Source organism: Salmo salar, chromosome 09, assembly GCF_965601325.2.
Source record: "Salmo salar chromosome 09, fSalSal1, whole genome shotgun sequence".
NCBI lineage: Eukaryota > Metazoa > Chordata > Actinopteri > Salmoniformes > Salmonidae > Salmo > Salmo salar.
The window spans coordinates 4,088,472-4,113,828 of record NC_138299.1 but is presented as its reverse complement, the minus strand read 5'-3'; the positions used below and the strand labels follow the sequence as shown (position 1 = coordinate 4,113,828).

At 42.6% G+C, this 25,357-nt stretch overlaps 1 protein-coding gene across 1 annotated transcript in view; it reads left to right on the top strand.

Annotated features, from left to right (window-relative positions):
• Window positions 1-25,357, top strand: part of babam2 (BRISC and BRCA1 A complex member 2) — a 214,911-nt gene that overhangs the window by 142,990 nt on the left and 46,564 nt on the right. The window contains exon 7 of the mRNA XM_014210010.3: window positions 8,269-8,378. Coding sequence (XP_014065485.1) covers window positions 8,269-8,378 — 110 coding nt within the window. The remainder of the gene's footprint in view (window positions 1-8,268; window positions 8,379-25,357) is intronic.

Genomic DNA, 25,357 nt, shown 5'->3' with positions numbered 1-25,357 from the left:
ACGTGTGGTGTTTGTTGTGCTGAGAACAATTTAACCTGTGGTTGTGACTCACCAACACCAGTGGTGTTTGTTGTGCTGAGAACAATTTAACCTGTGGTTGTGACTCACCAACACGTGTGGTGTTTGTTGTGCTGAGAACAATTTAACCTGTGGTTGTGACTCACCAACACCAGTGGTGTTTGTTGTGCTGAGAACAATTTAACCTGTGGTTGTGACTCACCAACACGTGTGGTGTTTGTTGTGCTGAGAACAATTTAACCTGTGGTTGTGACTCACCAACACGTGTGGTGTTTGTTGTGCTGAGAACAATTTAACCTGTGGTTGTGACTCACCAACACGTGTGGTGTTTGTTGTGCTGAGAACAATTTAACCTGTGGTTGTGACTCACCAACACGTGTGGTGTTTGTTGTGCTGAGAACAATTTAACCTGTGGTTGTGACTCACCAACACGTGTGGTGTTTGTTGTGCTGAGAACAATTTAACCTGTGGTTGTGACTCACCAACACCAGTGGTGTTTGTTGTGCTGAGAACAATTTAACCTGTGGTTGTGACTCACCAACACGTGTGGTGTTTGTTGTGCTGAGAACAATTTAACCTGTGGTTGTGACTCACCAACACGTGTGGTGTTTGGGGTGGTGAAACTATGTGTATGTTGTTGGGCCTAATTAGTCGACTGGACGATTATTTGGTTGTTCGGCTGTTGGTCGACCGAGATTGTTTTAGTCGAGGGGTAACATTTATATATATATACATACATACATACATACATACATACATACATACATACATACATACATGGATACATACATGGATACATACATGGATACATACATGGATACATACATGGATGGATGGTACCAGTCAAAGGTTTGGGCACACAAACTCATTCCAAGGTTTTTCTTTATTTTTACACTTTTCTACATTGTAGAATAATAGTGAAGACATCAAAACTATGAAATAACACATATGGAATCATGTAGTAACCAAAATATTGTTAAACAAATCAAAATGTTACATTTCAGATTCTTCAAGGTAGCCACCCTTTGCCTTGATGACAGCTTTGCACACTGTTGGCATTCTCTCAACCAGCTTCATGTGGTAGTCACCTGGAATGCATTTCAATTGACAGGTGTGCCTTGTTCATTTTCCTTTTTTTTTTTACATTACAGCCTTATTCTAAACAAAATGTCATCTTTTTTTATCTCGTCAATCTACCCACAATACCTCATAATGACAAAGCGAAAACAGGTTTTTAGATTTTTTTGCACATTTATTAAGAATACTAAACAGAAATACCTTATTTACATTAGTATTCAGACCCTTTGCTATGAGACTCAAAATTGAGCATGGGTGCATCCTGTTTCCATTGATCATCCTTGAGATGTTTCTACAACTTGATTGGAATCCACCTGTGGTAAATTCAATTGATTGGACGTGATTTGGAAAGGCACACACATCTATATAAGGTCCCACAGTTGACAATGCATGTCAGAGCGAAAACGAAGCCATGAGGTCGAAGGAATTATCCGTAGAGCTCCGAAACAGGATTGTGTCAAAGCACAGATCTGGGGAAGGGTACCAAACAATGTCTGCAGCATTGAAGATCCCCCAAGAACACAGTGGCCTCCATCATTCTTAAATGGAAGAAGTTTGGAACCACCAAGATCCTTCCTAGAGCTGGCTGCCCAGCCAAACTCAGCAATCGGGGGAGAAGGGCCTTGGTCAGGGAGGTGACCAAGAACCTGATCTTGGTCACTCTGACAGAGCTCCAGAGTTCCTCTGTGGAGATGGGAGAACCTTCCAGAAGGACAACCATCTCTGCAGCACTCCACCAATCAGGCCTTAATGGTAGAGTGGCCAGACGGAAGCCACTCCTCAGTAAAAGGCACTTGACAGCACGCTTGGAGTTTGCCAAAAGGCACCTAAAGACTCTCAGACCATGAGAAACAAGATTCTCTGTTCCGATGAAACCAAGATTGAACTCTTTGGCGTGAATGCCAAGCGTCACATCTGGAGAAAGCCTGGCACCATCCCTACGGTGAAGCATGTTGGTGGCAGCATCATGCTGTTGGGATGTTTTTCAGCGGCAGGACCTGGGAGACTACTCAGGATCGATTGAAAGATGAACAGAGCAAAGTACAGAGAGATCCTTGATGAAAACCTGCTTCAGAGCGCTCAGGAACTCAGACAGGTTCACCTTCCAACAGGACAACGACCCTAAGCACACAGCCAAGACAACACAGGAGTGGCTTTGGGACAAGACTCTGAATGTCCTTGAGTGGCCCAGCCATATCCCAGACTTGACCCCAATCGAACATCTCTGGAGAGACCTGAAAATAGCTGTGCAGCAACGCTCCCCATCTAACCTTACAGCTTGAGAGGCTCTGCAAAGGAGAATGGGAGAAACTCCCCAAATACTGGTGTGCCAAGCTTGTTGCGTCATACCCAAGAAGAATCGATGCTGTAATCGCTGCCAAAGGCACATCAACAAAGTATTGAGTAAAGGGTCTGAATACTTATGTAAATGTGAATGTTTTTGCATTGTCATTATGGAGTATTGTGTGTAGATTGAGGAAAAATAACAATTTCATCCATTTTAGAATAAGGCTGTAATGTAACAAAATGTGGAAAAAGTCAAGGGGTCTGAATACATTCCAAATGCGCTGTATAAGGAAAAATACACTCAACATTTTCGACTAATCGATTGGTCAAAAGAACAGTCGGGGACAGCCCTAGTGTGTTGTGTTTTGAACCACTCCAGCGCTGGGAAAGATTTAAATGTTCACTATTCAACTAGAGAGATGCCTAACAACGCATATCATGTCTGGTGAGTCATTGTTGCCAACGTCACACTAGCAATGACACCCTCCGCCCATTATCGGCCTTGCGTATAGCCTCTTCTCTGACGATTGCATTTAGTCTAGTTTTGTATGTCCTTGGTAATTGTGTCAGATATGCCAGCAACACGAACACAGACATCTTTCCTGTTGACCTTTGCAGAAAGGTCCTGATTTCATGGCAACTTTAGTTCACAGAACTACTGATAACAGCGGGAACAGTGGACGTGCATTATGTATTCACTTACACACTACACAAAACCAACACCCATGAAAAAAAACTATTCATACTTTGTCTCGTCATTGTAGACCATGTCTTTAAATTCTTAGTGGACTTTGGAACTGCTTGGCATGAAACTGCCACAGCGTGGGTTCCCTTTGCTGCCACACCCAGCTCTGATGGGGCCTTACTTTGACACACGTTCTCTCTCTCTCTCTCTCTCTCACACACAACACACACATGTCCATGGCAACAGTCTTGAGGTGTGTTTAGGTCGTGGTGTCCCTGGCATACTCTTGGCACCGGGGTGGGTCCAGCCAGAGCGTGTTTGTGTGTGCTCTGTAATCGCTTCCCTATTATCTACATGACAGAGTGAAGCCATTACACACCGCACGCAATATGACGGCATGGAGCCGGCTGGTTAATGGTTGACCTTACCTCCACCTTTTTACATGCATTCCAGCATTGTCTACTGGCGGGGTCAGAGAGAGAACGTGAGTAGGATAGTCTGTGTGTGTGTGTTTCTGTATCTGTGTGTGTGCACGGGCACATGCATTTGTGGCCCTAAGGTCCTTTGCCCAATTTGTGCATATGTATGCAGGTTTGGGAAGGCTTGGGGGACATCTTACCATAGAGAGCATACTGCACTGGCCTCACAAAATCCCCCCCCCCCTTCTGTCACACAGTAACACTTAATTAGGAACAATCTCACGTCCTCTACTCCCCCCCTAAATCTGTCAGAACAGAACATTTAATGTGATGAGACGTGCATTGGCAACAGCCACCTTGACCCAATGATATACCCTTTTCCGCCTCTGGGCATTGTGGCACAAAGCTTACATCAGGCCTATGAACCACAACACAAAACATGTCTCCATTCTGCATTGCTTGTTTGGACATCTTTTCAATCAGTTGAATGCTAGGTCTCTTGAATATGCATGGAATTATAACCTAACCTTTCTGATAAATAAAATTATAAAGAAGATTGTTTTAAAGAAGACTTATGTTAATTTAGTGTTTCTGTGCTATGCTGTACACGATGAAGCTATGGTGGTGCCCTTGTATCTTCCATCTTATTCACCCATTCTTGGAAAAACCCAGTGAAAAGCATGCAGAAAAATTTGGTTATGAAACGATCTTCCAATATCCCCTCGTGTGCTTCCTCTGAATGAGAAAATGTCATTTTGACATCAAGGCAATGAAAGAAAATGGAATGAAAATTGCTCTACAAGACACTGCTTTGCTATCTAATGGCACATTGACGTTATCAGCTCTCAGCAAAATGGACAACCCCATTGATAGTAGGCAATTTGTAAAGTGGACGCAGAAGGCTCATGCAACAGCGTAATTAGTTGTAGTTTCCTCGTCAATGGATGATTTTGATTCTCCGCTTCCGAAATCCAGTTGAAAAAGCCTGGGATCAGAATTGGGCAATTTTGCTTGGTTAGTGTCCCTCATGCAAAGGAACCATTTAGCTCTAAGCACCAACTGAAATGTCAGAGCTCCTCAAAATCTCCCAGACACCCACCTACATGTTTTTCTGCATTTTTATTCAGCTCATTACCATTCTCAATGTAGACCTCAAGATTTTTACTTTACTCCAAGAACGTTGACTGGCAGGTTGCGTTGTGGCGGTGAAACACTGTGTCCAGACAGATGGACAGAGAATCTCAAAGCAAGCCCAGCAGCTGCCCTCATCCTTACGCAATAACCCCTGTGTCACTCAAGCTGCCCCATGGCGGTGCCCATGACATTTGGAGATGGGCAAATAAGACGGACAATAGTCCTTACCTCCGTACTGCCCTTGTCGAGAGCATTGTCTGTTTAGTGTGTGTGTGCGTGTTGTGACTTTGGCCGGACATGGTCTGGCGTAAGGACAGCTGTCACATCTCCAACCTGTCACATGTCACAGAGAGGAGATGCTACAGGGCATCAACAGACAGAGGGAAGGAGCGAGAAGAAGAAAAGAGAGAGAGAGAGAGAGAGAGAGAGAGAGAGAGAGAGAGAGAGAAAGAAGGATGAGAGGAGGGAGCAAGGCCACGTGAAGGCTTGACTTCGAGCAACCCCCCCCCCCCCCCCCATACACACATACACACACATTCATACACCCTTCACCATCTCTCTCAACCCCAGTCTTTGGGGCTGACTCACATACTCCCGGGTGTGCAGTAAGTAACTGCCCCCGTCCACCCACCCCCTTAAGGACTCCCTCCCTGACTCGCAGTCCTTCAACCAGGGTCATTTTATAGACTCATTACTTCCCATGGAGAGGATCTTCATTAGGCCCTGCCTATGGCCTGTGGAGAGAGAGGTTTTTAAAATTGTTAGTTTTTCTGCTCTGTACTTCAGCAGGCAGCACTTGGCCCGAAGTGTATTGCTGTAGAAAGCATACAATCTGTGTATAAACGCATAGAGGCATTTTGTTTTTTGGGGAGCGCTTTGGGACTCTTGTTTTCGTTTGTGGGGATTCACATTGCAGTCAGCATTAAAAGCTCCCATTCTCAAAGATATTTTCTTATATAAATGTGTATTTTTCTACAAATGTATAGTTGTTAAAAAAAAAATGTTTACAACAAACATATCGCTTACCTTCTAGTTATAAAAATTATAGCTTAAAATGTGTAGGTGGTTCAGCTCTGTTCTCAGTGTTAACACCACTGCTATCACTCCCTCAGTCATACAAATCCTTTTCCTGTTCTTACTTCATTTACATTACCGATCTTAAGCTCTTAGTTTGGTAAGTCAAGGCCCAGAGATAGCCTCCCAAACTAAGGCCAAATGTAGTATTCTACCTCGGAGGTCGCACCCAGACTTTGACATCTGCACTGCCATTTGTGAGGCTGTAAGCTTTCCCACCAATCATCTTCAGGTGGATGTAGTTGGGCCGTTTGTAAGGTCATGTAGGCTGAAATTGTGAGTTACCCCTCTGTCGCTCACCAACTCATGATTGGAGATATCCCGTGTCCCTGGAACATCTCATTACAGTATGTTCTGAATGTGTTCTGAAGTTCTGTATGCATATTGCAAGTTAGGATTTTGGCCCTATACGGAAGAGGACATTTAAGCAACCAAAACTGCAGGGAGGCGTGGATGAACAGAGGGATTGTACCCATGCAGACGCGTGTGTATCAGCATATTGCAGCAGACTAATAGTGGTTGATAGCGGTAAAAAGAAAACAGAAGAGTTCGGGGTCCTCCCTCGTTTTGTTGTTTCTGTTTCCGTGATGTCATATGTCTTTTGACAGCTGCTTGTTGTTTTTTGGGACGAGACATAGTGAATCATCTCCAAACACGGTTCTTTGACTGTCCGTCTGAGACAAAAGCCTCTCAAGGACCGCGACGCAATGCTACGCATGCAGAAGAACCCGATGTTCTTTCCCACCCCAACTCTCACCTGTACATTCCTTCTCTCTCCGCAAGGGTTGCTTTAAAATAAGTATCCGTTTGGTTACCTCGCTGACGACAGACGAGGTCTGAATTTGACAGTGAGAACTGGGGGAAATGACTATGCCTTACTTTCCCCCCTCATCTTATTCTTCCTCCTCCCTCACCTTTCCGTCTACTTAGTCCGTTCCAGATAGTCGACCCCGGTTGCTCAGAAGTACAACTCGGAGAGGGAGCGTAGTTGCTTCCTGGCGCATACATCCACTATATTGACGCAAGCTGATTCAATCAGGCAACTCCTTCAAATGTCAGACACTCTATTTTCTTTTACTCCCCCTTTCTTTCTCCCTCTATGTTATTGGCTGTGACAAGAGGGACAGGATGAGACATGAGGCAGCCATCGTCATTGTTGTGGCTGTTGGTACATACTCACACACACACCAATATCATTTGGGAAGAAGTGTTATATGTTGTGTGTTGTGCAGCGCTCTTCTACCCGGGCTAAATGGAAGGGAACGTTCTCCTTGCCTGCAGAGGCCCTTGACATTTCTGTTCATATTGTTTCTGAAATACAAAGTCCGGTACGGCAAAGTCCCAAAACTGAGCCACCGAGACTAATTCAGATGGGTAATTTTGAGCCCCCCCCCCCTTGAACCAGTGGTATGGAAATCCCAACGTCCTTGGGCAGTGTGGTGGCCATCCTCATTCAGGACCAGAGAGGGAGTCGTTGATGGGAAGAAGTCATGTACCCAACTCCCTCAAGCCTCATTCGTAACGCTTTTAATTCAAACTCAACCGCAATAGCAATTAGGTTGCACAAAATACAATTAACTGCTTTGACTCTGAGAAACTGCCCAATGAGGGAGTGCACACAGCCGCCTTTGGCTCATTCAACCGTTTCACATCTATCGAAGAAAAGGCATCTTCTCTTTGACAGACCTCATTGTGCCTGCTTTGGTTACGTGGTTGGCCGCGTTGAAACGCCTGGCTAAGGAAACTGGTAGCGCCGCGCCTCAACACATACCGTATGGTGGTGAGGGAGATTCCCTTGTCGGGAAGGGCAGCGATTAGCACAAATGGATGATTTCAAACCGACTGTAAGACATTTGATTAACTCCCCAGCCCTCGTTCGCTTAGTGCAAACCGTGAGTGCCGCTTAATGTCGGATCCTGCTAATGATGATCCGTAATGGTAAGGGGGCTAGCTCTAGGAAAAATGACTGATAGATATAGAAAGGGAACAGGGGGAAGAAATCAAAACCTTGAAGTGATGGATCAGCATGACCGGCTCATCTAGAGCAGCTTCGGGTGGCTTCTCTCTCTCTCACTCTCATTCTCACTCTCTCTCTCACTCTCACTCTCTCACACACACACACACACACACAAGATTTGATTGGTACTTCCAGTCATCAGCGCCACTACTCGGCTGCAGCTGTCGAAGTCAGCACGGTGTGAAACTAATCAAATGTTTCCTCTGGTCTCTTATCGCTTTCTTTCTTCTTCTCGTTCTCTATCTTTCTCTCTTGCCCTCTCTCTCTTTCTCTCTTGCCCTCTCTCTCTTTGTGTGTCCATCTCAAACACATACACTCAGATGTACTTAGATCAGGCTTGGACTGGGAAATGAGCCTAAGCAGGCTAGGCTAAACTGGACTTGTTAGGGTTGAGTTTGACTCAACACTGAAGTACAGCTCACCTCAGCTGTGTTTTTTTTAATCCAAATATTCTACAGTATGGGGAATATTTTCATTGATTTGATGAATTCACTAATACCAGTCATGGAAAGTGAAATTATACTTATTTGTGAGTACTAACTCCCCCTCTCCCTCAGGACACAACGTTGGACCCTGGGGAAGACGTGGCTCTTCTCTCCGTCAGCTTTGAAGACGCAGAGGCCACCCAAGTGTTCCCTAAACTCTACCTGTCCCCCAGCATTGAACAGTAAGTGTATGAACCAGTTAATATGGTATTTGGTGCTGTATGGTTTAGTTGGTAGACCATGGCGCTTGCAACGCCAGGATTGTTGGTTTGATTTCTTGGGACACCCATAGGTAGAAATATGCATTCATGACTGTAAGTCACTTTGGAGAAGAGTGTCTGCTAAATGGCATATATGATTTATTTTATATGATTTATTTAAGTGTCATACACCTACCAGGTGCACAGCCCACATGGGCTTACAAGACGCCAGTGTTGTGTTCGAGACTACCTAAAGTGAGACCGATTCAAGACCAGAGCAAATTGAGTCAGAGTCAAGACCGGAGGGGGGTTCCGAGACCGAGTCAAGACTTAGACCAGAAAAATGGGAGTCCAATTCAAGACCATGATTGTAATTTTGTTGGAACATAACCATAATAAGAGTTCAAAATGTCCAGTATTTACGTGTACATGTTTCAGAACAATATTCTTTAGACTTTCAAAATAGTGAAAAAATGCATGCTGAGGGAAAATGGAACCACTCTACAAATGATTACTAACCCAAACACAGTGGGGAACAATTGGCCTTCTACGCCTTCAGAAAAGGTTTTAAGGATTTATAAAATAATGATTATGATAATAATGATAATTAAAATATTACTTTCAATGATATTCTGATTTAATCTATTCAGTTTTTGTTGGAAAGGAAAGGGTTGACACTGAAGACAAAATTATCCCATCAGGATTTTTCTTTGCTAGTCTCTGGGGAGATAAATTTGGCTAGCTAAGTCAGCCATTGGCTAGGCCATCAGATGTTAGATAAAGGCATCTGCCATTCAACTGTATTAGGGAGTGACAGTGGAATCAACCAATTACAATTTGACTTAATGGGTGGGACCGTTTTTACAAAAACTAATGGAAAAGGCCAACAGGTCACTGCGCAATAGCAAGCAGGAGTTTTTCCAAGGTCTAGCTAGCTAACTTTTGTTGTCGGCTAGTTTGCAGCAGGTGTTACCAAATAGGATGTTTTTGCTAATTTGTTAGCGTCTCCCTTTTCAATAATAACTTCCAACAAGAAGTTACGTTTCAATGAGCATCATCTGGTGAGTGGAAGTGTGTTTTTCATTGCAGCGCGCTTGCTGCTGTTAGCCATCTCTTTGAAAACCATGTGTGAACCATGTTGCATTTAAAGTGGAACTTACACATTTTTTGCAATATTAAATCTTATTAAAATCATTTCACATACACCCCCAAGAAGAATGAAGGAAAAAAAAGACAAGCGACCAGATACGGTCATTTTCACGTTTTCATAAATTCTTAGGGAATTATTTATACTAAGGGATTTGTGAAAATTCTATAGCAATATATAGTGGGAAAGCATCTGTGCGTTTGGACGATAAATAGACACTGCAGTAAATAAAACCTAATAAAAAATATCTGTCTTGTCCAGGTCCGGAGTCTACACAGACCGGTGCACTATAGCCAATCAGAGATACAGTAAGCTTTATGAAAACAAGCTATTTGCCAAAGAGGCCTGCCATCATTCACTTTGAACTCGACTGTGTGTTTACAGGCAGTAGTAACAGCGTGATTTTAGAGCATTAGAACGCATTCGCCAAAAGCCACAAAATACACCTGAATGGTTTTCTGCAAATATGTGAATACCACAGGAGTCCTCTTACATTTAGGAACTTCGCAGTCCTGTTGATCAAACAACCATGAAAAGGTAGGCTCTCTCTTCCTCTGTTATGCACATCAACAACAACAAGATCAACAACTAATGCTTGCCAGAGCAAGATGAGCTAAAATCTAACAAAGAAACATTAGATAAACCCTCAAACTTTTTCAGCTAGTTGGCCGTCAAAATTGCACTGTTAAACGATGGGGAATAGTAGCCTCCTCGTCCTTCTGCAGTTGGCCTGCCAATGCATGCTTGTCCCAACCAAGCACCCAGGCTAACTGCTAAAGTTGGCTAGCTTGCTAGCTAGCTACTTCCAGACACAAGTGAGAGAATTCTGACAATGTTACTCGCCGTAGCAAGGCTGGTTAGGCTGTTTACATGTTATCCAGAGCAGGCCTGGGCAATTCCAGTCCTCGGGGGCGTGATTGGTGTCACACTTTTCCCCCAACCCTAGCAAACACAGCTGATTTAAACTAGTTGCATGTTTAACTGAATATCATGATTAGTTGTTTATTGGAGTCAGGTTTGTTATCTGGTGCTGGGGCAAACGTGTGACACCAATCAGGCCCCTGAGGACTGGAGTTGTCCAGGCTTGATCTAGAGTGTTCTTGACCAACTATTACTTCTTTGTCTACATTTACTGTCACCGGTTGTATTCAGCAGGTGTTGCGCGTTCATAAATTCATCAATTGTTCTGCACTCTGGCACACTCAGACAAGAGTGCTCTGAATTCTGAGTAGATAGCCAGAATGAATTTGCAAATGCAAGAGATATGCTAACAGGATAACAGTCATTCAAGTTCTTGCTAGCTAACCAAATGACACCTGCATCTCTAGATATGTATAGCCACCGAAAAATTATATGAGGGGGAAAAGTCAGTCACTCACCCACTCCTCCAATTGCATGACATGACATCCTCCTAGCAGCTAGCTAGTTAGCTATCTAGCTAAAGTTAGGCTCTGTTTTTAGCTTGCTACATAAATATATATGCTAGCCTATTAGCTGTATTATGACTTACTTCTGATCATTGCCCTTGCTAGTTTGATTATATTGACGTTCCCAGGCTTAGATACATTTTGTCCGTTTTTGTCCAGAATATTGAGTAATTGAAACGGAAACAGTGCATCCCAAATGGAGGCAGCAAACAATGTACCAGGTCAGCTGTGATTTACAACCTGATAGCAACCAATTTACAACCTGATAGGACTACCAAGAAATGTATTGGTGAATTATATGAATCATGCTTTGAACTGCATCCATCTATTCTGCCAACAATGCTTTAGTGTACGTCATGGAACATTGAGTCAAATAGAACCTATTTTTAAAACCTCTTATAAAGTTGGTTTTGTGGCATGAACTGGGAATTGGATATTTTTGACTGATATGATTGTCAGTTTCATATCTCCAAAGTAGTTGAAATGCTGTCAGTTCCACTTTGAAATGTAGGTCGCAGGTTACTTTGTGTGCTAAACGTGAAATATTTTTTGCAAAGGGAAGTAATAGATGTACATTTAGATTGGGAAATGCTTAGTGGTTGTGTTTTTGCATTCTTATGATTGGGACCTACTGGCTTATTATGTCTGAGTTTATAGACAGCTTATCCTTTAACAGCATGCTGTGTGTGACTGCTGTCTTTCCATCGGCCCTATGCAGTGTTGTTGTGGTGCCTGGAGAAGTTGGTATATTCAAATTTTGCCGAAATGTTCCCAAATGGCTTGCCCAGGGAAGGAAAGGCAACCTGTGTGTGAAATTATGTTTTCGTATGTTTTTTCGGGAGTTTTCCTATAGATTTTTCAGATTTTCACTTTCAAAATAACACTTTTTTTTTTTTTTTTATCCGTTCATATTTTTCATGATGTAGACATGGATCCACCCAGGCCGATCAATGTCTACACCACTGATGCAAATGGGGCATGATGACAATTGCACAGAACAAATAGCCTACTAACCAAAACTAAGGACAAAACGTTTTTAATACCTGGTTTGCATACCCATTGTTACCTAAGTTAGCATTTACTGGTAGATATCATCAGTTGAAACGTCTTTCCTACCCTACCGGCTACCGATGTCATTCATCTGTGAGCTGCTCCATGCCAGAACCAGTTGAGAGCTGCACACTATTGCTGCCTGCAGATGATATTCCGCTGAATCTAGGCTGTGTGCGGTGCGCATGTTTCTTGTGCTTTGCGATTGTGTAGGCTACTCTGTGCATGATTTCTCTATTGTATTACATAATTGATCAATCATATACCTCCGCTACACTACTTTGATATCCATCAGTAGGGATTAAGAAGTGAGTATACACAATGCCCACTGAAAAATAAGTGGGTATACCACTTGTACCTGCGTATAGCCTACCCTCCACTACACCACTGGCCCTTTGTGTTTTACAAAAAGGGCACTCTCATAGTAGAGTATTACGGTTGCTGTCCTTTCAGAATCACAAACCTGTCACACACTGAAGGCCTATAGGTGCCCCACTGTGCAAACATGTCTATAATAGATATAAATCATAGCAAGTACAGCTACCATGTAGCCACACTACACAAACAATACATGTATCCTTCTCCTCCAGGAATTGTGAACAAACTGAGCCTGTCTAAAATAAATTCAAGCCTCTGCTTGTCCCGTAACCAGAATATTTCAGGGTTATCGCCAAACATTTTATTAAAAAGAACATGTCTCAGATCGTCATACAGATGGCAATTAAACACAAAATGAATTTTGTTTCCGACTTCCCTAAGATCACACAGTAGGCAAATTATACCGTCTCTATAGCCAAAGGGAGGGTGCCGGATCTGAGTTGTGCACAAACTGACCTATGGCTTTTTCAGGCGGACATATGGTTCAGGGGTGTAGTTCTCTTTGAAGAGAGTATACGTTCTAAGTTTAGTTTAAATCAAATATCAGCAGCCCATTTTTCATTGTGGATCAGGAAAGGCTTGTCCTTGATTTGGTTAACACCACAAGGTAATTTGTTCCTTTATATATATATATATATATAGCTGACGAGTTTCAGAAGAAAGGTCTTTGTTTCTGGCCATTTTGAGCCTGTAATCGAACCCACAAATGTTGATGCTCCAGATACTCAAATCCTCTAAAGAAGGCCAGTTTTATTGCTTCTTTAATCAGGACAACAGTTTTCTGCTGTGTTAACATAATTGCAAAAGGGTTTTCTCATGATCAATTAGCCTTTTAAAATGATAAACTTGGATTAGCTAACACACCGTGCCATTGGAACACAGGAGTGATGGTTGCTGATAATGGGCCCCTGTACGCCTATGTAGATATTCCATTAAAAATCTGCTGTTTCCAGCTACAATAGTCATTTACAACATTAATAATGTCTACACTCTATTTCTGATCAATTTGATGTTGTTTTAAAGGACAAAAAAGGTGATTTTTCTTTCGTAAACAAGGATATTTCTAAGTGACCCCAAACTTTTGAACGGTAGTGTATATTGAAGAATTAAACAAATATTAATATGCAAATATTGTATAATCCAGGTGTGCAAAGCTCTTAGAGACTTACCCAGAAAGACTCACAGTTGGAATCGCTGCCAAAGGTGACTACTAACATGTATTGACTCAGGGGTAATTAATAAGGGATAGTCAATGTCTGCTTTTTAACATTTTTACCCATCTACCAAATTGGTGCCCTTCTTTGTGAGGCAAATTGAATCCATCTTAAATTCAGGCTGTAACACAACATAATGTGGAAAAGGTGAAGGGATGTGAATGCTTTCTGTATATATAAAATATAGGAAAATAGCATTTTTGACTGCCCTGGGCCTTTAAGAGCAAGCCAATGTGACAGCGGCAAGCAAAAACTCCTTATAAGTAGGACGAAACCTTGAAGAGAACCAGGCTCTAGAGGAACCCTTTCTCCTGGCTGGAGTAAGATGTTACGATTTGCATTTCTGACCATTACTGCCAGACAGTTGGCCCCAAATCTCCTCCATAACTTGACTAGATGAGACAGACTTGTAGGATGCAGATGGAGAGCGTGTAAGGCGTAAGAAGATGATAAACAAAAATGCATTGTGAAAACCGCAGCGCATGATGTCATCAATGTATAATTCGACATGCCAGTGTCTGGACTCATGTGTTCCTTTAAAAAGAAAGAAGAAGAACAAAAAGAGATAGATGACACATAGTCAGTGTCTGGGGCTGAGAGTGACTGTGCGTCTGTGGGCATGAGTGTGTGAGTGCTCATTCGTGATTGTGACTGTGTGCGCACGTGTTTGTGTGTGTGTGTGTGGGTGTGTGTGTGTGTGTGTGTACTTGCTTAATTCGCATGTATGTTTGTACATCTGAGTGTTCGTAAGTGTGTGCATATGTGTACTGTACATGAGTTTGTGTGTGTGTGCATGTGTCAGGGCAGAGTGTCAGGTATGTAAACATCCCCTCTCTTGACCCCATGCCCCCCTCTAGCCAGCCTGGTCTGGCCGTTCGTGCTTGGAATAATCTCTGGAGATGTTTATTTACGAGCACACTCCCTGTCATACCAGGTTAAGGGGCCTCTGCCCCCTCTATCTCTGTCTCTTTTCATCCCTCCTCTCCCTCGACTTTCCTCACTCTCTCGGTCTACACCCCCGCACTCTTTGTCTCCCTTTTTTTACTTCTCGTCACCCTTTTTCTCCTGTCCTCCATTTTCTCTCTTTCCCTTCCTTCTCTCTTTATCTCTAGCTGTCTCTTTCTCTCACTGTCTCCCTTTTGGTCATCTATTCTCTCTAGCTCTTTCTCCTTTCCTCCATCTTTCGTTCCCCTACTCTGTCTCGCGCTCTGTCTCGCAAACAATGTTTGATTGTGTGTGAGGGTTAGGCTACTTGGAGGGGATTATTGGGTAGTTAGGTTCATCGGGCTGACCCCCAGTCTTAACTTGATGTTATTGAGGGATGATGAGGTTTTGGCAATGTGAAGATTAGAATTACAGAGTATGGTACCTCTGTATCTGACAGAGAATTGACTATGTGAGGTGCGGCAGTGGGGAGGGTGAAGGTTATCGCAGTGTCTTGGTTTATGTAGTTTGATTTCAGAATTAACCTGGAAGAATCCATTGCAGGGTTTAGGTAAACTGTCTGGGAGCTATGAGTATTTGTAGATGAAAGTGTATAATTGGCATATATTAATGTCGTAAATAGACAAGATATTGCATTTCTTAAACAAAGGTGCAGATGGAGCCAGGTAATTAGAGAAGGTTAGTCTTGCACATTTATTTTGTATGATGAGTAATTCGTGTAGGTAGGAGGCATATATACTGGGCCAGACAATATTACAGTAAATGAGAGATGAGCAAATGAAGCTATATTATAGACTTAGGAAGCAAGCCTGATGAACCAAACCACTATCTTTCTGATGATACCAACAGATTTCATCACTTTGCTACAGACATTTAATATGAGGTTAACTTTTCATCAATTAAATCTCAGAGCAATCTAATGGATTCCCACCAATTGAGATTTCTTATTCTGACTAGTGAATACAATAAAGTTGGATTTTTTTTACATTTAAAGATGATTTGTTTATGAGTTAGTCCCCTGCACTCTCCACGCTACATTGAAGTACTCTCTGACAGTGCTGTAGACCACCAGGGTCGGGGTCATTCGTCAACTAAATTTCCATTCCCATCAATTCAGGAAGTGAATTGAATTGCAATTGCAGTAACAGATTTGAAAATGTGCCATATTTATTTTCAATGAGGTTGAGAATGCTTGCATCCACCCTACTAACAACCAAGAGGAGAAGCATGCCAGCTCAGCTATGTGTGTCTGTGTTTGTGCGTTCGCAGGCTTTGACCTTGCCCATGTGCTAGACCAGGCTGCAGTGGCGTTCGGTGCCCTCCTCGGCCAGTTGAGTGAGGAGAATGGACAGAAAGAGGCTAAAGGCATGAAAGAGGAGAGCGGGAAAGGGGGAGCGTGTGGCGCTGGGGAGGAGAGATGTAGGAGAGAGGGCTGCACAGCAGACCCTACTATAATATGGACATATCTGGTCCTTTGAGGAAAAAGGTTGAGCCCGAACAGCGTAGTGTTGATTCTGTAGAACGCAGATTTTCATTCTGTATTTACCTCAAAAAACTTTAGTCTCAAGCTATTTCATGTTTGTATGTTTATGCATGCTTGCTTGAGTGTAGTATTTTCGTGTTGACTTTGGGCCTTCTGACTTTGTGTGCGTGCTTGTGAGCTCCAAAATTATTGGGACAGTGAGACATTTTTTGTTGTTTTGGCTCTACTCCAGCACTGTCAGCTTTAATTTGAGGTATACTCATCCATATTGGGTAAACTGTTTAAACCAAAAGTGTTGGAACAAATTCACTTATGTGTATTAAAGCAGTGAAAAGTTTAGTATTTGTACCCATATTCTTAACACGCAATGATTACATAAACACGTCTACATTAATGTGGATGCTACCATGGTTACGGATAGTCCTGAATGAATCGTGAATAATGATGAGTGAGAAAGTTAAACGCACAAATATCATACCCCCCAAAAAATGCTAACCTCCCCTGTTATTGTAATGGTGAGAGGTTAGTATGTCTTGGGGGTATGATATAAAATGCTAACCTCCCCTGTTATTGTAATGGTGAGAGGTTAGCATGTCTTGGGGGTATGATATAAAATGCTAACCTCCCCTGTTATTGTAATGGTGAGAGGTTAGCATGTCTTGGGGGTATGATATAAAATGCTAACCTCCCCTGTTATTGTAATGGTGAGAGGTTAGCATGTCTTGGGGGTATGATATAAAATGCTAACCTCCCCTGTTATTGTAATGGTGAGAGGTTAGCATGTCTTGGGGGTATGATATAAAATGCTAACCTCCCCTGTTATTGTAATGGTGAGAGGTTAGCATGTCTTGGGGGTATGATATAAAATGCTAACCTCCCCTGTTATTGTAATGGTGAGAGGTTAGCATGTCTTGGGGGTATGATATAAAATGCTAACCTCCCCTGTTATTGTAATGGTGAGAGATTAGCATGTCTTGGGGGTACTATATTTGTGCATCTGTACCTTTCTCACTCATCATTATTCATGATTCATTCAGGACTATCCATAATCATGGTAGTATCCACATTAATGTAGAAGTGTTCAGAAACATATTATATTCTTATTTACAATAAAAGTGACTCCAAAATGACACAATACATTATTCACCATTCATTTCTATTGGGCACAAAATAATCTGAAACACAATACAAACAGCAAGAGGATCCAACAAGTTTGTTGAGTCACAAGCTTGATGTAATCATTGCATGCTATGAATATGGGACCAAATACTAATCTGTTGACTACTTTAATACACATACAAGTTCACTTTTGGAGCTCATTGTATGTCTGTGTGTGTTCCCTATGCCTGTGGCTCTGTTGCTTGTGTTCTCGTTCCACTTTGGCCCTGGCTTTCTGTCCCCCTTCCCTTGAAGCTGACCCGGCAAAGAAAACGTTTTCTCTTTCCTTTTACTCTCTCCTCATTCTCTCTCTCTCTCTCTCCCCCCCTCCTTCTCCCCTCATCCTCCTCTCCGCTCCTGATCTCTCTCTCGCCTCCCAGTCAGTCTCGCTGGCGGAGCCTCAAAGAGAGAAGGAAAGAGAGTGGGACTTGAGAGAGACGTTTGATATCTCATTTCCCTCTCTCCTTTTCTCTCTCCTTGGAGGGCTGCGGTAGCTCCAGGATCTAAGACATTCTGGGAGAAACTGAATATTTTTATCCCCTCAGAGCTATGACGTTATACCTTTCTCTCTCTTTTCAAACAGACCAGCCATTCCAGAGAGAGATACTATACTTCATAGCTACTCCACTGACACCCATGTATGAACTTGCCTATACATGGGCTGCAGCTATTGTACGTTCATTTGTACGCTAGTTCGCTCGGACTTAAATGCTTTCATGTCTGGTCCTCAACACTCTTCCTCACGCATTGATTCGGTTAAGAGAGTATCTTCACCGACGCTTTTGTGTTTATGCAGTTGACATCGTTCCTCTTATTGGGATATTGAAATGCGGCATACAAAAACCTTAACATGTATTGTTGTTATTCAGAAGTACATTCAATCGCCACTTGAATAAGGACAGGCTGTGCTGTACTATCTTGTGAAATGACTTAAGCCTCAAGTTCAGTTTCATGCTACCGATTGTATTTAAATCATTTAACGTTAAATGGACATGGTTCTGTCAGCCATATACAAGGCATCTACCAATGTCAGCCATATACAAGGCATCTACCAATGTCAGCCATATACAAGGCATCTACCAATGTCAGCCATGTACAAGGCATCTACCAATGTCAGCCATGTACAAGGCATCTACCAATGTCAGCCATGTACAAGGCATCTACCAATGTCAGCCATATACAAGGCATCTACCGATGTCAGCCATATACAAGGCATCTACCGATGTCAGCCATATACAAGGCATCTACCGATGTCAGCCATATACAAGGCATCTACCAATGTCAGCCATATACAAGGCATCTACCAATGTCAGCCATATACAAGGCATCTACCAATGTCAGCCATATACAACGCATCTACCAATGTCAGCCATATACAAGGCATCTACCAATGTCAGCCATATACAAGGCATCTACCAATGTCAGCCATATACAAGGCATCTGCCAATGTCTGCCATATACAAGGCATCTACCAATGTCAGCCATATACAAGGCATCTACCAATGTCAGCCATATACAAGGCATCTACCAATGTCAGCCATATACAAGGCATCTACCAATGTCAGCCATATACAAGGCATCTAACAATGTCAGCCATATACAAGGCATCTACCAATGTCAGCCATATACAAGGCATCTACCAATGTCAGCCATATACAAGGCATCTACGAATGTCAGCCATATACAAGGCATCTACCAATGTCAGCCATATACAAGGCATCTACCAATGTCAGCCATATACAAGGCATCTACCAATGTCAGCCATATACAAGGCATCTACCAATGTCAGCCATATACAAGGCATCTACCAATGTCAGCCATATACAAGGCATCTACCAATGTTTGCCATATACAAGGCATCTACCAATGTCAGCCATATACAAGGCATCTACCAATGTCAGCCATATACAAGGCATCTACCAATGTCAGCCATATACAAGGCATCTACCAATGTCAGCCATATACAAGGCATCTACCAATGTCAGCCATATACAAGGCATCTACCAATGTCAGCCATATACAAGGCATCTACCAATGTCAGCCATATACAAGGCATCTACCAATGTCAGCCATATACAAGGCATCTACCAATGTCAGCCATATACAAGGCATCTACCAATGTCAGCCATATACAAGGCATCTACCAATGTCAGCCATATACAAGGCATCTACCAATGTTTGCCATATACAAGGCATCTACCAATGTCAGCCATATACAAGGCATCTACCAATGTCAGCCATATACAAGGCATCTACCAATGTCAGCCATATACAAGGCATCTACCAATGTCAGCCATATACAAGGCATCTACCAATGTCAGCCATATACAAGGCATCTACCAATGTCAGCCATATACAAGGCATCTACCAATGTTTGCCATATACAAGGCATCTACCAATGTTTGCCATATACAAGGCATCTACCAATGTCAGCCATATACAAGGCATCTACCAATGTCAGCCATATACAAGGCATCTACCAATGTCAGACATATACAAGGCATCTACCAATGTCAGACATATACAAGGCATCTACCAATGTCAGACATATACAAGGCATCTACCAATGTCAGACATATACAAGGCATCTACCAATGTCAGCCATATACAAGGCATCTACCAATGTCAGCCATATACAAGGCATCTACCAATGTCAGCCCATATACAAGGCATCTACCAATGTCAGCCATATACAAGGCATCTACCAATGTCAGCCATATACAAGGCATCTACCAATGTCAGCCATATACAAGGCATCTACCAATGTCAGCCATATACAAGGCATCTACCAATGTCAGCCATATACAAGGCATCTGCCAATGTTTGCCATATACAAGGCATCTGCCAATGTTTGCCATATACAAGGCATCTACCAATGTCAGCCATATACAAGGCATCTACCAATGTCAGCCATATACAAGGCATCTACCAATGTTTGCCATATACAAGGCATCTACCAATGTTTGCCATATACAAGGCATCTACCAATGTTTGCCATATACAAGGTATCTACCAATGTCAGCCATATACAAGGCATCTACCAATGTCAGCCATATACAAGGCATCTACCAATGTCAGCCATATACAAGGCATCTACCAATGTCAGCCATATACAAGGCATCTACCAATGTCAGCCATATACAAGGCATCTACCAATGTCAGCCATATACAAGGCATCTACCAATGTCAGCCATATACAAGGCATCTACCAATGTCAGCCATATACAAGGCATCTACCAATGTCAGCCATATACAAGGCATCTACCAATGTCAGCCATATACAAGGCATCTACCAATGTCTGCCATATACAAGGCATCTACCAATGTTTGCCATATACAAGGCATCTACCAATGTCAGCCATATACAAGGCATCTACCAATGTTTGCCATATACAAGGCATCTACCAATGTCAGCCATATACAAGGCATCTACCAATGTCAGCCATATACAAGGCATCTACCAATGTCAGCCATATACAAGGCATCTACCAATGTCAGCCATATACAAGGCATCTACCAATGTCAGCCATATACAAGGCATCTTCCAATGTCAGCCATATACAAGGCATCTACCAATGTCAGCCATATACAAGGCATCTACCAATGTCAGCCATATACAAGGTTTAGATTGACAGCCCATGTCTCTTCCGTCCTTCTCTTTACTCATTTTCCTGCCTCCCTGTTACATCTCCTTTTTTCTCCATTCTCTCGCTTTTCTTCTCCACTGTTGGCTGGTCTGGACCTGCCTGTACCCAGTCAGTCTATGAGATGAGTCGTTAGCCTCTCGCTCTACCCAGAAAACCTGCAGTGTTACATAAAAGAATCGAGTGGGCACCGTCTCTGCCCCCAAACCAAAGCCTATTTGGGAGCCAAAGAAAATCAACAGAGAGAGACAGTTTTAGGCTGCGGCAGAGCAATGTTTGGGTCTGTGTGTGTGCATATGTGAATGCAATTGCCTTTGCCTGTAATACATGCATTACACATCTCTAGTGTGCTTGTATACTTTTCCATATGTGTACTTGTGAACCATTGTAAGCAGCCACGTTATTTGTGGTGTTCCTCTCTATAATATTTATCCTGTAGCTGCCTATAACCCCATATATCTAGAGGGAGCTGCATAGTATAGCCGTGGGCACCCACCAGAACACTCCTCACACACACACACACACACACACACACACACACACACACACACACACCTATCCTTGCAACAGAATTGTGAGTGTTCCTCAATGCACTGATGACCGAGCGAGTCCACAGACGTTACCCACTCCCTCATGAATATCAAAAGCACCCAAGGAATTCCAGGTGTTACACTGGAGACTTCAGCCTCACCCCTGTCATGGTCGTTGTGTCTCTGGTGGACCCATCATCATCCCTCCCTGTGTTGCCTGCTTTGGGTTCTGACTGAGTGACGGAGGAAGTGTCATGAGACTACGTTACCCATAATTCCTAGTTTTCCAGGGGGTATTATCATGAATGAAGTATTTTCTACTAGGCCACAATTTTACCTTATGCCCTTGAGGTTCTTTGGTTTGTGGAAGCTGTCTTTGTCACAATTAAAGTTTCTCTAGAAACCTTTCTGTCGTAATCAAAGTTTCTTTAGAAACTCTTTTTGGCATGTCAGGGCCAAAGGGAGAGTGTCATTAGGCCAAAACAGGAAATGCACTGTACACACAGATTTAGGTCTATGGGAACTTTGGGAACCCTCTGTGCCAAAGAAGTGGGTTGGGTGTGATCTGAACGTTACATTTTCCCAAATATTCCAAATTCACTTTTGACCTTCTCTTTCAGCTCTTAATGACACTTTTCTTCCCCCCCCCCCCCCCCCCCTTAGCACAAATTGTACCACTGAAGCCCTTTACACCAGGGGCATATCGGCAAATTACAAGATTCCACACAGATAAAGTGGGATTGAAACAACTGAACAGGTAATGAGGGTGTTTACGAGGCGAGGGGGTCACGACAGTGCCAAACTGTTGCCTGAAGACAATGACCGAAGAGGTGCTGGCTGGTCCAAAAAAATAGGGATACGCTCATGTTACTTAGGACTAGTGACATATTCTACTTTTGGGGGTTTGATGGATCTTTTGGTGACACCTCTTTCGGGGGTAGGGCCTTGGCCTTCACAGAGAACTATGATGCTAGTCGAAACGGATGCTTTCATTGACATTGAGACCATGTAATTCATTTGCAAATCACTGTCAGTGAGCACTTGACCCTGAAGAAGACACAGTGATGCCGAAACGTTGGTGTTTTTTTACCCAATAGATTACTGGGAGGTTATGCATATGGAGTGTGCGACTCTTTGTTTTTATAGCTTACAGTTTATTCACTGTTAGTCAGCACCTCTACACTAAATCATTTTCTCTGGCTGTGTGCCAGCTCATGCTTTTTAGTGAGCACTTGGATACCATGTCATGTATGCACAGAAAGATAAACGCTAAACTGGTCACTACAGCTCACTGCATTGAAATGAATTACGACAACGTTTTAATAGCAGATGCTATTCCCTTTTCACTAAACGGTCTGAAAATATACCCCAAATCCCTTTGGGTGGGTTACCAATCCACTTGGCAATTTGGCCAAAGTCCTGAGCCATTTTTGGTCACATGATACCCTTCTCCAAGGACCCCTGAGTTGTCCCTGCTTCTGCCTGTGCTGGTGACTCCACTCGTAGCACTCCACCCACAATGGATAGGAGTCATTGTGTGGACAACCCCCCCCCCTCAAGCAACGTAGCCTTCCGTATGACATACTTACTGAATACAGGACATACACAGACATATGTAAACAAACATATACACACTCATGCAGTGACAAGACCGCCCATGACCTAATCAACGCAGGAGATTACCTTTGGTGACTCAGGTGGATGGTGATGAAGCGTGTGTGAGAGAGAGAGAGTGAGAGAGAGAGAGAGAGAGAGAGAGAGAGAGAGAGAGAGAGAGAGAGAGAGAGAGAGAGAGAGAGAGAGAGAGAGAGAGAGAGAGAGAGAGAGAGAGAGAGAGAGAGAGAGAGAGAGAGAGAGAGAGAGAGAGAGAGAGAGAGAGAGAGAGAGAGAGAGAGAGAGAGAGAGAGAGAGAGAGAGAGAAAGATAATGACTAAGAATCTAGTGCCTTTGTCAGTTGGAATCCTCTTTTCTTTCTTACAAGGTGATTCCCTGGCCCTTACACAAGCATTCACTCAGACAATCAACAGTCTTTTTTAACTGACCACGGTCAGATTTGTATAAAGCAATTTTCTTCACTTTTGTGTATAGTACCATCACCAAACATAATTGAACCTTGGATGAACCATGGCTATGGACCTGCACTTGTCAAACAAGCTCCTGCTCGTCTGCAACTTTTTTCATAACAGTATTTCATTGTATATTGTGTCCTTTTTAACCTTTCCTCCCTACTATGCAGTGGTGTAAAATACTTTAAAGTACTACTTAAGTCGTTTTTGGGGGTATCTGTACTTTACTATTTATATTTTTGACTACTTTTACTTCACTACATTCCTTAAGAAAATATTGTACTTTTTACTCCATACATGTTCCTTGACGCCCAAAAGTACTTGTTACATTTTGAATGCTTAGCAGGACAGGAAAATAGTCTCATTCACGCACTTATCAACAGAACATCCCTGGTCATCCCTACTGTCTCTGATCTGGCAAACTCACTAAACACAAATGCTTTGTTTGTAAATGTCTGAGTGTTGGAGTGTGCCCCTGGCTTTCCGTAAATTTAAATCACATGACAATGGTGACATCTGGTTTGCTTAATATACGGAATTTGAAATTATTTATACTTTTACTTTTGATACTTAAGTATATTTTGAACCAAATACTTTGACTTTTACTCAAGTAGTATTTTACTGGGTGACTTTTACTTGAGTCATTTTCTATTAAGGTATCTTTTACTTTTACTCAAGGATGACAGTTGGGTACTTTTTCCAACGCTACCATTAATCGTTACGTTTTATAATCAAACCTGCACGGCACTCAAGACTACTAATACTACTACTATTACTTCAAGCAACTTAAAATTAAGTGAAGTAGAGCAAGCATTTTGGGTCCAATGCATATGAAATATCTTCTCAAATACCTTGACAAATACACAATAAATATCTTCTTTCCATTTCCACAGTTCATCTGGCAGCGTCAGACGCTAGTGATTAATCAGCCTTCATTCAATTGACAATTTGAGGCGTGCGTCATTACAATGACAATCGCAAGTGTCTTTGTTCACAGACCCAATCAACACGCGTGAGTGACTAGTTCGCTAATTAACTGGTGAGTCGACCATTCTGTGCGTCTATGTCTGCATTTACATCTGAATGAAATGAGGTTATTCTTAGATGGATCTGTGGGCGGATAGACTTTTACAGTCGGAGGATTTGTCTTCGTTGTCGTGATCTGCTTTGCATTGGTCATTGTAGAATTTAGACAACAAAAAAAGCACAGAGAGCAATGCTAATATGTGCATCGGGCTCTCATCATGGCAGTATGACCTATTTGGAATGCATCGTTCACAATTCAGAGGGCTTGGTGACCATAGAAATATAATTACTAGAAAGGGCATAGCTCATCAGACCACAGCAATTTGATTTAATTATATTTCTATGTTGGTGACTATATGGCATCATTGATCTGCGTTTGAAGTAGAGCAATATATATCAACCCTGAACAAGGTAAAGAACAACTGACATTATTAGTAGTTTGTCAAGCAATACACTGATACTAGAGTCATGACTGAGGATGTTGTATCTAAATCATGAGGAACACTAGATAGTCGCTAAACCACAACAAGTAGCGTTGTAAAACTGCATTAAAGGGAAGTGGTCGCAGCCCACATTGTGTAACAAACATTCAGACATGATTAATCTACTGATGAGAATCCACTGTTTAGATTAACTGCCTCCCACAATGTGCTCTGGCAACTCCCCCTCATACATGGATAATATGGCCCAGTTACAACCTCTGTCTGACCCATGCTATATCATCATCGTTTCCCACCACACCTTGTGGCTTTGTACCATCATGGGTTCAGTAAGGAGAAATGTTGCAGATAGAAATGCAGCTGAGTGGTTAGAGCGTTGGGCCAGTAACCGAAAGGTTGCTGGACCGAATCCCTGAGATGACAAGGTAAAAATCTGTTGTTCTGCCCCTGAAC